This window comes from Lepidochelys kempii, chromosome 9, assembly GCF_965140265.1.
Source record: "Lepidochelys kempii isolate rLepKem1 chromosome 9, rLepKem1.hap2, whole genome shotgun sequence".
NCBI classification, from domain to species: Eukaryota; Metazoa; Chordata; order Testudines; family Cheloniidae; genus Lepidochelys; species Lepidochelys kempii.
The window spans coordinates 64648097-64660710 of record NC_133264.1 but is presented as its reverse complement, the minus strand read 5'-3'; the positions used below and the strand labels follow the sequence as shown (position 1 = coordinate 64660710).

Here is a 12614-nt window from a genome sequence, read left to right as displayed (position 1 = left end):
ATCTGTTGGTGAAAAAGAGCAAACAAGGGATGCACAGGTTTGAATGACAAAGGAGACTAAATAGCCCTTGTGCTGTTGAAGATGCTATTGTGACCCTCTGCTTCACACTGGGGACCAGCAATGGCGAAAGCAAGAACAGGCAAGAATGGTCTCCTCTTTGACGGGAGTAGGAGGCATGTGGGAGGTGGCAGCAGGTCAAGACTGACAAGTGTTGTTGCAGTTTTAAACTAAATCCCTTCCTCTATAAATAACACTGTCAATATTAATGAAAACCCCAGATACATTTTATTTGTGTAGGAAGATCAATGCTGTTTAAAAATCCCTCATTTCAAAACTTGACACTTCTCCAGATGCCATACAATGTATGCACCTCTGGCGCCTCAAGGCTCCTCAGTGCCAGGAGAGAACAGTTAGCAGTTTTGCAGTATAGAGGAAGTGACTTTATACCAGCTGAAGGATCACTTTCAGTGGCCTCAAAGACCTGATCTGTCCAAAAGCAAGTCTAAATAGTCCTGTTGAGTTGTGTTCGGGCCAAACCTACCAACCAGGACTCAGAATCAACAACAAAACAGAGGGAGAGAAATATCTAGTAAGCCTGTATGACTTATGGGGACGTTACTAGGCCCTATCAACATGGGTGGAACAACACAGTCTAATTGATTTGTGGCCAAATAGGGTTCTACCATAGTTTGGCCACTCCTAGGGGAAACCCGGCTGTTACACTGACTCCTTTGAACAAGTCACTTCACCTTTCTGCCTCCATTTCCATGCCTAAAATGGGAACAGCAATATCCACCTACCCACTGATCCCAAAGGGGCAGGGCGAGATTTAATTCATTAGTGAATATTTGTAAAATTTGTGGACGACAAAAAGCGCTATGCAAGCCCAATCTCGTGAGGTGCTGAGCACCCTTGTTGGGTTAAATTCTGATGTTCTTATTCCAGTGTTATTTGGGCAACTGATGTCGGTGGGGGTAAGGCCTGAGAAAAGACTAAGAATTCTGTGTCTCTAGATTTGTATAAGGTTGCCCATCACTGTGGTATCTGGGCACATGATGTGACTGCAGTAGGGAGCTGAGGGCACTAGACCTTTTTCTGGGGTATTATTACAGCAGATAGAGCTGTTGTGACCTGCACTCTGCCCCTTGTTTTCCTGGTCAGCAAAGCTGCTCTCCAGTCTTTTGGCTTTGAGTCTGTATGTGCTGGGGCTGAGGTGGTGGTCTGGCACCAGCTGACTGGGGGCCTGGCTCCAGTCAAAGAGGCTCCCTTGTTCAGCTCTGTTACTGTCTCTGGGGCATTGTCTGTAAAGTTTCTCAACAAGGCGGATTTGTGCTGTTTGCCCATCTGGACCAGATCTACAATAAGAGGCACTGTGAGATTCGCCAAGACCTTTCCCCCTTTCTGCAGCCTGGCGCTTGGCCCCAGGCATGCAGAGATTTAAAGGGATACCCGCTGCTCACTGTGCTGTGGCTTGCACTTGCCTGTAAAAGGCTTCTAGACCAGTGACCATCCCACTTCTCCTGACAAGGCTGTCCTTGTCCACCTGGCAAACACTAGTTGCCTCCCTTGCCCCACCTTGCGTGTGGAGTGGAAGCCCCAGACATGGCTGTACAGCATGAGCACCAGCATCTCTGAGGAGGTGAGTCCTGCTTTGGGCACTGTCTGGGTTAGTTACATGTGAGCAGAGGGAACAGGCAAACCCAAAATGCCAGAGAGGGAGAATGATGGCACAAATATTTTTTGGGTTTTTTTGTAGGACCTAAATAATGTTGCCTATTGCTTTTATTTCTTGGGGCAGAGCAGTGGATTTTTCTAAAATATTTCAGGTCTGCTCTTCCCCAGATTATTCGAATCCTTAAGATTCAGGCCTAAGTTACTTGACAAAACAACCTTGAAGCAACTCCACTGATTTCAATAGAATTACAACAGCGGTGAATTTGACCCAGTTTAAAATGATTCAGAGAGCCTAGTGGTGTTGGAAAGGGAAAACAGGTGGGGAATGGAAGGAGATTGGCGAGGGCCAATACTTCCTCCTTCTGCCCCTGTTATGGGTGAAAACACATTCACCCCTTCCTGTCCCAGCAGGACTTTATCTTGCTCTCACTGCAGCTGGAGGCAACTCCACAGGCGAGATCAAAGGAGCTGATCCAGGGACACTAGCCATCCCCAGACTCATTCCCCTCTGCTATCCGACAAGAAGGCCAACAGCACCTAAGAGAACCCTGCTGCCCAACAAAACCTTTTAAGGGAGATTAACTTTGGGTCCGACCTTGCCAGTTACTAAGCACCTCCTATTTGGTTCTGAGCACCATTAAGTTCCAGTTTAACTAGTGGGATTTAGGGGTGCTCATCACTCTCAGAATTGGGCCCTTATTTATTCTGACCTTTTAAAAACCTCTCCTTTCACTCCTACACCTGAAATCTGCATGGGAGCTCTGCCTAACATGCAAGCTCAGGTGGCTCTGTTCACTTTGGCAAGAGAAGAGAAGGGGAGTGGACTGGCTGGATCATGAGGAGAACTGGGAACGTTTCTTCACAGAGTAAGTCAAGAACATAAATATAGCCCCCTAGACAGACCCTTGAAGCCTTTTCCTTTACCAGACCTGGCTCCAGTGCTCTCTGCCTTACTGCCATTTTCATGCCCCAGCCTTCTGACCAGTCTCCTCAGAGTCTCAGCGAAGGCTGGGTGTCTTGCACTTGACATGCTCATCAAAAGGGGTGCCCCCCAGCAAGCGCCTCTACTCCGTGGCCATAAAGAATCAAGGGTAAGAGCGAGGAGATGAGAAGGCCAAGAACGTAAATATCAGAGGAAGAGTTGATTACCCTATGGTGTCCACTGCTGCCTGGCCTGGTTTGCATGGCTGGATGGTCTTTGCCAGTTTAAGAAGAGCTCAAGATCTCATCAATAACCACAGTGGCAGCACAGCCTCCCCCCCCCATCACCATGCTAGGTTGTTGGCAGCTGGAGGATGGTACACAACCCTTCTAGCAGCATAGTGCATCCTAGCACCATGCTGAGGCTGTGTTGGGAGCACCATTATGGTGACTTTCATCCAGTCTGACCATGAATTGACTGTTGCCCACATTTCCAAAGCGGATTATGGAGAAGGACAGCACCCCCAGTAGCAGGGCATTGCCAAGGTAGGCATTAGCAAGGTGGGTTATATCTGGGTTAAGGAGGACAGCACCTCCAGCAGCAAATACCCTCTGTCACTTTGCTGGGGTGTTGTGAGATGGCACCTGTCCAAGTTGTGCCACACAGTAGCCTAGCACCCCCAGCTCGGTACTGGTGGGGGTACTGGAAAGATGGAGTGTCCCATTTTAGACTGATACACTCCCAGCTGTACATCATCCCATGTTACCATGCTGATTATGTATTGGTGGATGGAACATGTCTCTGTTTTGGAGGGCAGCAGCTCCAGCATCATAGCACCCTCTAAAGCCATACTGGGGAGTTGGACGATGAGCTTATCTTGGTTATGGACAGCTGCAGTGCAGCACTCCCCCAACTCCTTGCTAGGAGATGGAGCATGTCTAGATGATAAAGGCCAGTGCCTCAAGCAGCACAGCGAACCCCAACGCCATGCTAGGGTATGGGTGGATGGAGCACGGCCAGGTCCTTACGGGCAGCATAGTGCCCCCTAACACCATGCAGAGTGTGCCCAAGTTTCTCAGCTGGTACTAGAAGTTCTGGGTCAGAGAGAAACAAGGTCCTGGCAAAGCTACTAGTGTCCTGACTGGTGTTGGTGGAAGGTTCTAGCCCACACAGCAGTGTGCACATGAGACTGGGAAGACATAGCGGCTCCCCTGCCTGGCGCCATGTCACATCAGGGTGCCTGGTGGATGTCCTCGGACCGCAGCACTTTGTAGATCACCCAGTAGAAGATGTTAAACACCAGGAAGGTGAAGGGGAAGACGGCTCGGGAGATAGTGTCGATCCGCTTGGCCCTGTCGACATAGCGCCTAAGGATTGCCTCTCCCTCCCTCAGGAAGGGTGTCGGTGGAGCGGGGCTGTAGATGCTGGGACCCTCCATGGTGCTGCCATCCTTCACATGCAGGCAGTGGCCTAGGCCGTAGCCACGGAAGTAGAAGCGGCTCTCACGGACGACCTCTTCCTCCTGGAGAGATGCAGATGAGAGGGGAAGGGAATGGCATGTGAATTCAGTGTCACTGGCCACAGTTAGACACCAGACAGTGAGAGATGGTGTTGCAGGAGTGTCTATACAGGGAGTGTATATATACACATGGCTTGTTTTGATTATATACAGTGTATCTGTATACTGTGTGGAGATGTGTGTGTGTATATATAGTCCTACATATACACACTATCTATACCAGCACATGGATATATCGAATTTAGAAATACCAAATACCATCACACACATTTGTAAGTCTGGATTGTGCAGGTAGAAGGGTCAGGCTAGCAGATCCCATAGCAGGAAGTCCCACTGTAGCCAATGGGATTGTGCATGGGCCCAGGGGTTCACACTCACGCATGCCTTTGCTGGGCCAGGGCTGTGCTTTCCATGCATCTGTCCTATAGGCAGTGATGTGTGAGTAGCTAAGACAGTGGTTCTCAACCTGCGGGTCGCTTGTGGACCCATCAGCACACAGCTGTGACATCCTCAGGGCCATACAGGTAGCGTGTATATATATATTGTGTGGATGTGGCCCCCATAAATAGAGAGAGCTTTTGCATATGCGGCCTACAATGGTAAATAGGTTGAGAACCACTGAGCTATGATAATCATAGACTTTAAGGTCGGAAGGGACCATTATGATAGTCTAGTCTGACCTGCACAACGCAGGCTACAGAATCTCACCCACCCACTGCTGTAACAAACCCCTAACCTATGTCTGAACTACTGAAGTCCTCAAATCATGGTTTAAAGACTTCAAGGTGCAGAGAATCCTCCAGCAAGTGACCTGTGCCCCATGCTGCAGAGGAAGGCGAAAAACCCCCAGGGCCTCTGCCAATCTGCCCTGGAGGAAAATTCCTTCCCGACCCCAAATATGGCGATCAGCTAAACCCTGAGCATGTGAGCAAGACTCACCAGCCAGACACCCAGGAAAGAATTCTCTGTAGTAACTCAGATCGCACCCCATCTAACATCCCATCACAGGCCATTGGGCATATCTACTGCGAATAGTTGAAGATCAGCTAATTGCCAAAATTAGGCTATCCCATCATATCATCCCTTCCATAAACTTATCAAGCTTAGTCTTGAAGCCAGATATGTCTTTTGCCCCCACTGCTTCCCTTGGAAGGCTGTTCCAGAACTTCACTCCTCTGATGGTTAGAAACCTTCATCTAATTTCAAGTCTAAAATTCCTGATGGCCAGTTTATATCCATTTGTTCTTGTGTCCACATTGGTACTGATCTTAAATAATTCCTCTCCCTCTGTGGTATTTATCCCTCTGATATATTTATAGAGAGCAATCATATCTCCTCTCAGCCTTCTTTTGGTTAGGCTAAACAAATCAAGCTCTTTGAGTCTCCTTTCATAAGACAGACTTTCCATTCCTCGAAGCATCCTAGTAGCCCTTCTCTGTACCTGTTCCAGTTTGAATTAATCTTTCTTAAACATGGGAGACCAGAACTGCACACAATATTCCAGATGAGGTCTCACCAGTGCCTTGTATAACAGTACTAACACCTCCTTATCTCTACTGGAAATACCTCGCCTGATTTATCCCAAGACCGCATTAGCTTTTTTCACGGCGATATCACATTGGTGGCTCATAGTCATCCTGTGATCAACCAATACTCCAAGGTCCTTCTCCTCCTCTGTTACTTCCAAGTGATGCGTCCCCAGTTTATAATAAAAATTCTTGTTATTAATCCCGAAATGCATGGCCTTGCACTTCTCACTATTAAATTTCATCCTATTGCTATTACTCCAGTTTAATATTAATTAATTATTCATCCGTTCCACATAGTGTACTTCCCCCAAAGATCTGGAGCAGGAACCAGTTACGTGTACATACCAGCATAGAAAATCCAGGAAATCACTGCTAAGTGCTTATCCAGCCCTGGTAACCTCTGAATTATTTTACCCACAACGTTCCCACCTCCGTGCACACAGCGTGCAGCCTGCACCTCGGGTCGGGCGGCAGAGCCGGGAATGGCTCTTCTCAAATTGCTCAGGAGGTTGAGGGGGCGTAGTGGAAGGAAATGGCTTGCATGCATGGTGGCAGGGTTCCAGTGGATGGGTGTGTTTCAGGGTATTGTGGCTGATGGGAGGAACGGCGTGTTTGTAATAGCAGTCATCAGGGGTGTGAGGAGGACGCGCGCTGGGTTTTAGCAGTAGCTGATCGGGGGAAGGTTGAATGTGGAGGTGGAGGGAGGAGGCCAGTGCATTGCATGGTATGCAGGTGATGTAAGAGCTGAAACCATTGCGCCTCTCCCCTCAGCTTCTCTTACTCCAGGCCTTCCCCATGCTGTCTACACACAACCCTGCTTCCCCACATCCTCACCTGCCCCCCATATGTCTCCTGCATAGCCCCTCGCCACCCGCCTCCCCCATGCTGCTGCTGTATGATGGGTGAGCAGAGCAATAGGAGTAACCAGAGGGCAAATGGGGAAGAGGATTGTGGTGGGGGAGGTCAGGGCCTCCACATCAGTGCTTGAAGGACTCCCCAGCGCACTGAGGCAGCAGCCCCGCTGTGAGCCCCTAATGCACCATTGCCTTGGTGCAGATGCCGACGCCCCCACTGTTTGCTGCTTGGGGTGCTTGAGAGCCATGGCAGCAGCGTCCAGGAAGCCAAAGTGTCCCTGCCTGGAGACATTATCCTTGGAAGAGTTGCCAGGCCAGGGCTGGAGAATATAAGAACGGCCATACTGTGTCAGACCAAAGGTCCATCTAGCCCAGTATCCTGTCTTCCAACAGTGGCCAATGCCAGGTGCCCCAGAGGGAATGAACAGAACAGGTAATCATGAAGTGATCCATCCCCTGTTGCCCATTCCCAGCTTCTGGCAAACAGAGGCTAGGGACACCAACGCTGCCCATCCTGGCTAATAGCCATTGGTGGACCTATCCACCATTTATCTAGTTCTTCTTTGAACCCTGTTATAGTCTTGGCCTTCACAAGGTCCTCTGGCAAGGAGTTCCACAGGTTGACTGTGTGTTGTGTGAAAAAAATACTTCCTTTTGTTTGTTTTAAACCTGGTGCCTATTCATTTCATTTGGTGGCCCCTAGTTTGTGTGTTATGAGAAGGAGCAAATAACAATTTCTTTCTTTCTTTCCCCACACTAGTCATGATTTTATAGACCTCTATCATATTCCCCCTTAGTCGTCTCTTTTCCAAAGTGAAAAGATACTCCTAATAATTTTTGTTGCCCTTTTCAGAATGTTTTCCAATTCCAATATATCTTTTTTGAGATGGGGTGACCACATCTCCATGCAGTATTCAAGATGTGGGTGCACCATGGATTTATATAGAAGCAATCGGATATTTTTGGTCTTATTATCTATCCCTCTCTTAATGATTCCCAGCATTCTGTTCACTTTTTTTGACTGCTGCTGCACATTGAGTGGATGTTTTCAGAGGTCTATCCACAATGACTCCAAGATCTTTTTCTTGAGTGGTAACAGCTAATTTAGACCCCATCATTTTATTTATATATAATATATATATATATATATATATATATATATATATATATATATATATATATATATATATATGTTATGTTTTCCATGTTTATGGAGACTCACTGCAATCACTGGAGTGTGAAAGAGAGGGACTGTAATACAAAAAATGTTAACAACCCCTTAACTCTGGGTCACTACCGATGCCTCCACGATGCAGGGATACAGCGGCAGATGGTGTAAAGGCCTGATCAGCAGCCGCTTGGGATAGCCTTTACATTGTGAGGACATGTAGCGAACGACACCCATTGTTGTGTGTCTATAGAACAAGACTTAAAGACATAAGCAGCCATATTATAATAGGATTGCAGGCAGTGCTCAGGGGCCCAGAATTGATGCCCAGGCTGCTGGGGCGAGGTAGGTGAGCTCTGAGCTGCTGTTTCTAACCCCGTCTGCTTACACTGCATTATTGTCCCATAGAGGCCAGGGCCAGAATAATCTACCTCAATGAGGAGTTCCAAGGCTGAAATATTTAGTGGGCCAAATTTAGTCCTGACATCAACAGGATCCAGCAGTCCTTCAATGGACTTGCTCCCAACTATGCCAGCGATTATTTTGGAAAGAAATATGATCTTGAGGTTAAACTATGGGGCTGGAACACAGGTGACTTGGGATCAACATATGGCTCCGCCACAGACCTTGGACAAGTCATTTGATGTCTGTACCTCACTCCCCAAGCTTCTGTTTGTATGTTGTAACTCTTTCTCTACCCACTCTCTTGTCTATTTAGGTTGTAAGTTCTTCAGGGCTGAGACTGTCCCATTCTGTTCAGAATGACTGATACAATGGGGTTCTGATGTCAGCTGGGGGTCTCTGAACACTATTGTCCTACAGACAATCATGAAAAAGGTGTCAGTAAGGCGCTGTCAGATCCTCAGATGAAAGAGGCTACAGAAATGGTGAAGCATGATTATTCATCATCATCGTGCTTATTTCTCACTTTCACCAGGGTCCTCAGCACAGACCCACTCATCTCATTGCATGAATGAGCAGGGACCAAACTCCTCCCCAATGTTAGTTTCTGGGGTGGAGAGCAGCCAGCTTGGGGGCTCTCATGCAGAAAGAGCACTGACTTGGCTCTTTAACAGGTAACCTGCCTACTAAGCAAATCTCTCCCAGGGGGGAGAACAGGGAGCTGGTAAATTATTGATATTAGTTTTCTTTCATTGAAGAGATTTATTTAGCTTTTTCTTTAGATTTACCGCTAGCTGCAAAATCCAGGAAAGCAGAGAGAGCGCTTGGAAGAATGGCGCACACAGCAGGGTTGCTAAAGGTGAACTTCCAAGCCAGACAGAAGGTTGTGCCCTTCACTGATCCTTTAGGAGCTGGAATGTTACCTCAGCTTTTTCTTACACTGCAGAAGTAGATGCGGTTTGACTCGCCCCTGTTGGCTGGAGAAGTTTGGTGCTTTTGGGAAGAGGATCACCAAACCCCAAGGCTGAACCCTGACCTGCAGTTATATTAGGCCTTGCCTAGACTGAGGCTGTGTCCCAAGAGCTGCCATTAATAGCAGCCATGATGCAACTGCAATAGAGCAAATGTCTACTGTAGGTAAGCAAACCTCCTCTTTGCACATGTGGAGTAGCCTGACAGCCGGGTGAGCTGCACTGGCGCAAACTGCAGCTGATAGGCCAAGCTCTCTCTGTGTGGGGTTTGTACTGGTGTAACTCTGCTGGTGGGTGGAATTGGGGAAAATCCCTAGACAAGGCTCTGTCGCTGGACCGGAGAGTCGGCTGGCTGTGCGGAAGAGAGACTGAAATCAAGAGATGTTAAACTTGACATTCAGAATGGAATTCCCTCCCAGGCTGAAATCCTGCTTTGCCAGTTTCATCCAGAAGAGGGAGCAACTCTTGAGTAAAGCCCTGTGTTGGCAGCAAGCTTGAGCTACATTCTGCAGCCAGGTGCTTCCATTCTGTGGCACTCTGGTGCGGCCAACTCGAGTTTCGGTGGCAGTTCCTGGTGTATAGTACTTGAGTGAGGGTTGGATTCACCTAGACATGAATAATGCAATCACTAGGGAGTCCTCTTGGTTATTTAATCTGAGATGACCTTCTGTTTGTTTTATGCTGCCCTCAAATTGTAAATGTCCAGTGTGCTGCAGAATTTTGCATGGCAGCTGCATAACAAGCTGGCAGCAGGCAGTGAGTCTGGGAGGTAGTCTGGGTTTCTGGGATAGGCACTAGCTGGGTGTTAAGACAATCAGCAGTGGAACTATGCTGTCACTGAAATTCGCACCATGTGTCAGATTTTAAATTGAATGCCCCCTTGAGAAGAAAGGTTCTTCTCAGTTCACCTCTCAGAGAGTTATTCTTTCAGGGTGTCTGCAGACTCAGGCAGACTGCTGCACTGGTTCCATTTGCATCTGGAAAGTTTTCTTCCCGGCCATAAGGGCTAGAAACACAGGCTGAGGTTCTCTGTTGCATTTCCAGGAAGCACTCCACAGAACTCTGTCCTGGGGGTGGGCAGGCAAAGGTGACTTTAAGCCAGGGGCTCTGTTACGAGGTCTCATCGTGACAGCACTGCTGTTAAAAGCGACAACATAATGCCACCTTTGTGCCAATCCCCATCCATAGACTGCCATGGGGAAAAGCAGGCGGCTGCCTCTGGCTGGAGGGCTGTGCAAAAAGCAATCATTTATTTCTGGCTTCAGCAAAGGTTCCACTCTAACAAGTGGCTCTGTGCAAAAGGCATAGTAGTCTTGTGCAGTGGTTCTCAAACTTTTGTACTGGTGACCCCTTTCACATAGCAAGCCTCTGAGTGCACCCCCCCCCCATAGATTAAAAACACTTTTTATATATTTAACATCATTATAAATGCTGGAGGCAAAGTGGGGTTTGGGGTGGAGGCTGACAGCTCATGACCCCCCCCCAATGTAATAACGTCATAACCCCCTGAGGGGTCCCAACCCCCAGTTTGAGAACCCCTGGTCTAGTGTGTCCCATGAGCCAGGAAGACTTTACTCTGTTACACCTGTGCAATCCCAACTCTCTTCAAATTAGGCCCTTGGTGAGATGTGTGCAAACTCCCCACACACACACACAATGGGTTTGCCCATCTGCTGCAGACTGGCCTTGTCACTGGAATGTAGGACACAATCCTATCAACAAGGCACAAGAAGGAACAGACTCCAGCTCTCTCTGTCCCCAGCTTTGTCTACACTTGGGGGTTTGCCCCAGTTCCAGCCATTGATACCTGGCCACCAGCCTAGCCTCCCCAGTGCAAACCCCTAGGGTAGCCAGGTAAAGCTGCTGGAACCAGTGGAGCTGGAAGCTGGGTTAAGATGCACTTGGAAAAATGGGAGCTGACAGCACTTTACCCTGCCTACACTTGGGGTTTGTACCACTGCAACCACGCTGGTGCCTGGCCAGCAAAGGCTGAAATCAGGACTCCCTGTCAGCACAGGCAGGCCTTAGCTATGCAGGTTCTGCAGTGTTAACAGCAGTAACACTCAGCACACACTTATGATAGTGGCTCTGTCAGCAGCTCTAACTCTCCTACAGCCCAGGGGCTGAGAATGGCTGAGTAAGAAGGTGTCAGTTCTGCGCAGACCCTGTTCTTTAAACAGCTTCAGTTAGGGCCCCAACTACACTCCAGACACAGCTGTGTCGGGGGACCTGGTAACAGCACTGTAATGCTGCCAATCTGGAGCACAGATTGGCCCTTATGATGGAAACTCCTTGGAGCAGGCAGCTGGGCCCAGTTCTGCTCTTTGCGAGGCTGGGGAAAATCACTGGGTTCAGTAGGTTTGTCCCAGATTTACACCGGGGAGACAGAGCAGAATGTCTCCTCTTGTCTTTAATGGCGCTTTAAGTGGAAGGATTGCATACACTCTGATGGCACAAAATATGCCGGTGAGTAATTATGCAGAAGGGAAACCAGGAACATCCAATCTAAGTTGGCTTCTATTATCTTTTTTGAATTATGGAGCCGTGAATTCAGAGTAGGGAGGTGGTACAGGAAACTGGCTGTGCTGAGGGAGATGAGTGGGGCTGAGGCAGCTCGGAGGTGTGCACGGATGACTGGTAAGACAGCTGGACTTTCTGGGACTGGTGGGGATCTGCAACAGGATGCAACAGGGGGGCTGCGAGAGATCACAAAGGGAGAGCAGCAGGGGAGGAGACAACGCACTGCAACCCTGCATGTTGTTAGTAGCAAACATGGGCATTTTATTCTGCCTGACAGTGAAACTCTTTAGAAGGTTCCTTTGAGGATGTTGGGGAGTCCAAGAGCAACACTAACAAAAATACAGGAAGCCATTCTGACCTGCCCTGAGTGTGACAGGCCTGAGTGCACACCCAAATACACTCTCACCGCTTGGACCTGCCCTGAGTGTGACAGTCCTGCGTGCGCATCCAAATACACCCTCCCCGCTTGGACCTGTACTGAGTTTATTAGTCTTGTTTCCACCCTCACCACTCTGACCTGCACCGATCCCTGTTGTTCTCACTGAATTTAGCATTCAGGTTAGAACACTGTTTGCTTGCCCTGCACTCGCCTGCCACACCTGCCTTCACCTGTCGCACCTTTCTGAACACCATATGCATGTCCTCACTGTGCTGGACTTTGTGTGTTTATGACCAGAGTGTCTCTGCCCAGGGGTTCTCCAAGGTCTTCTTACGCCACCCCTCTCCCAGTGCACTGGCCTGTCCAGCTGTAGTCACTGTCCTCAGGCACGAAGGCTCAGAGGAGCTGCTGCCACTCCTGGGAGTGCCTTTGGAAGAAATTCCCAGGATCACTGGTAAGAAAGCTCTGACTCAGGGGTGGGCAAACTTTTGGGCCTGAGGGGCACATCGGGTTGTGGAAATTGTATGGCGGGCCATGAATGCTCACAAAATTGGGGGTAGGGGTGTGGGAAGGGGTGGACTCTGGCTGGGGGTGCAGGCTCGGGGATGGGGCCAGAAATGGGAAGTTCAGGGGGGCTCCAGGTTGGGGTGCGGGGTGGGTGGGTGAGGGCTGGAGT

At 48.9% G+C, this 12614-nt stretch overlaps 1 protein-coding gene across 2 annotated transcripts in view; it reads right to left on the bottom strand.

Annotated features, from left to right (window-relative positions):
- Positions 1–262: 262 nt before the first annotated feature.
- LOC140917603 (glycine receptor subunit alpha-4) overlaps positions 263–12614 on the bottom strand; it is a 39397-nt gene continuing 27045 nt past the window's right edge. For both annotated transcript variants that reach the window (XM_073360783.1, XM_073360784.1), the window contains exon 9: positions 263–4118. In XM_073360783.1, coding sequence (XP_073216884.1) covers positions 3828–4118 — 291 coding nt within the window. In that variant the 3' untranslated portion in view covers positions 263–3827. The remainder of the gene's footprint in view (positions 4119–12614) is intronic.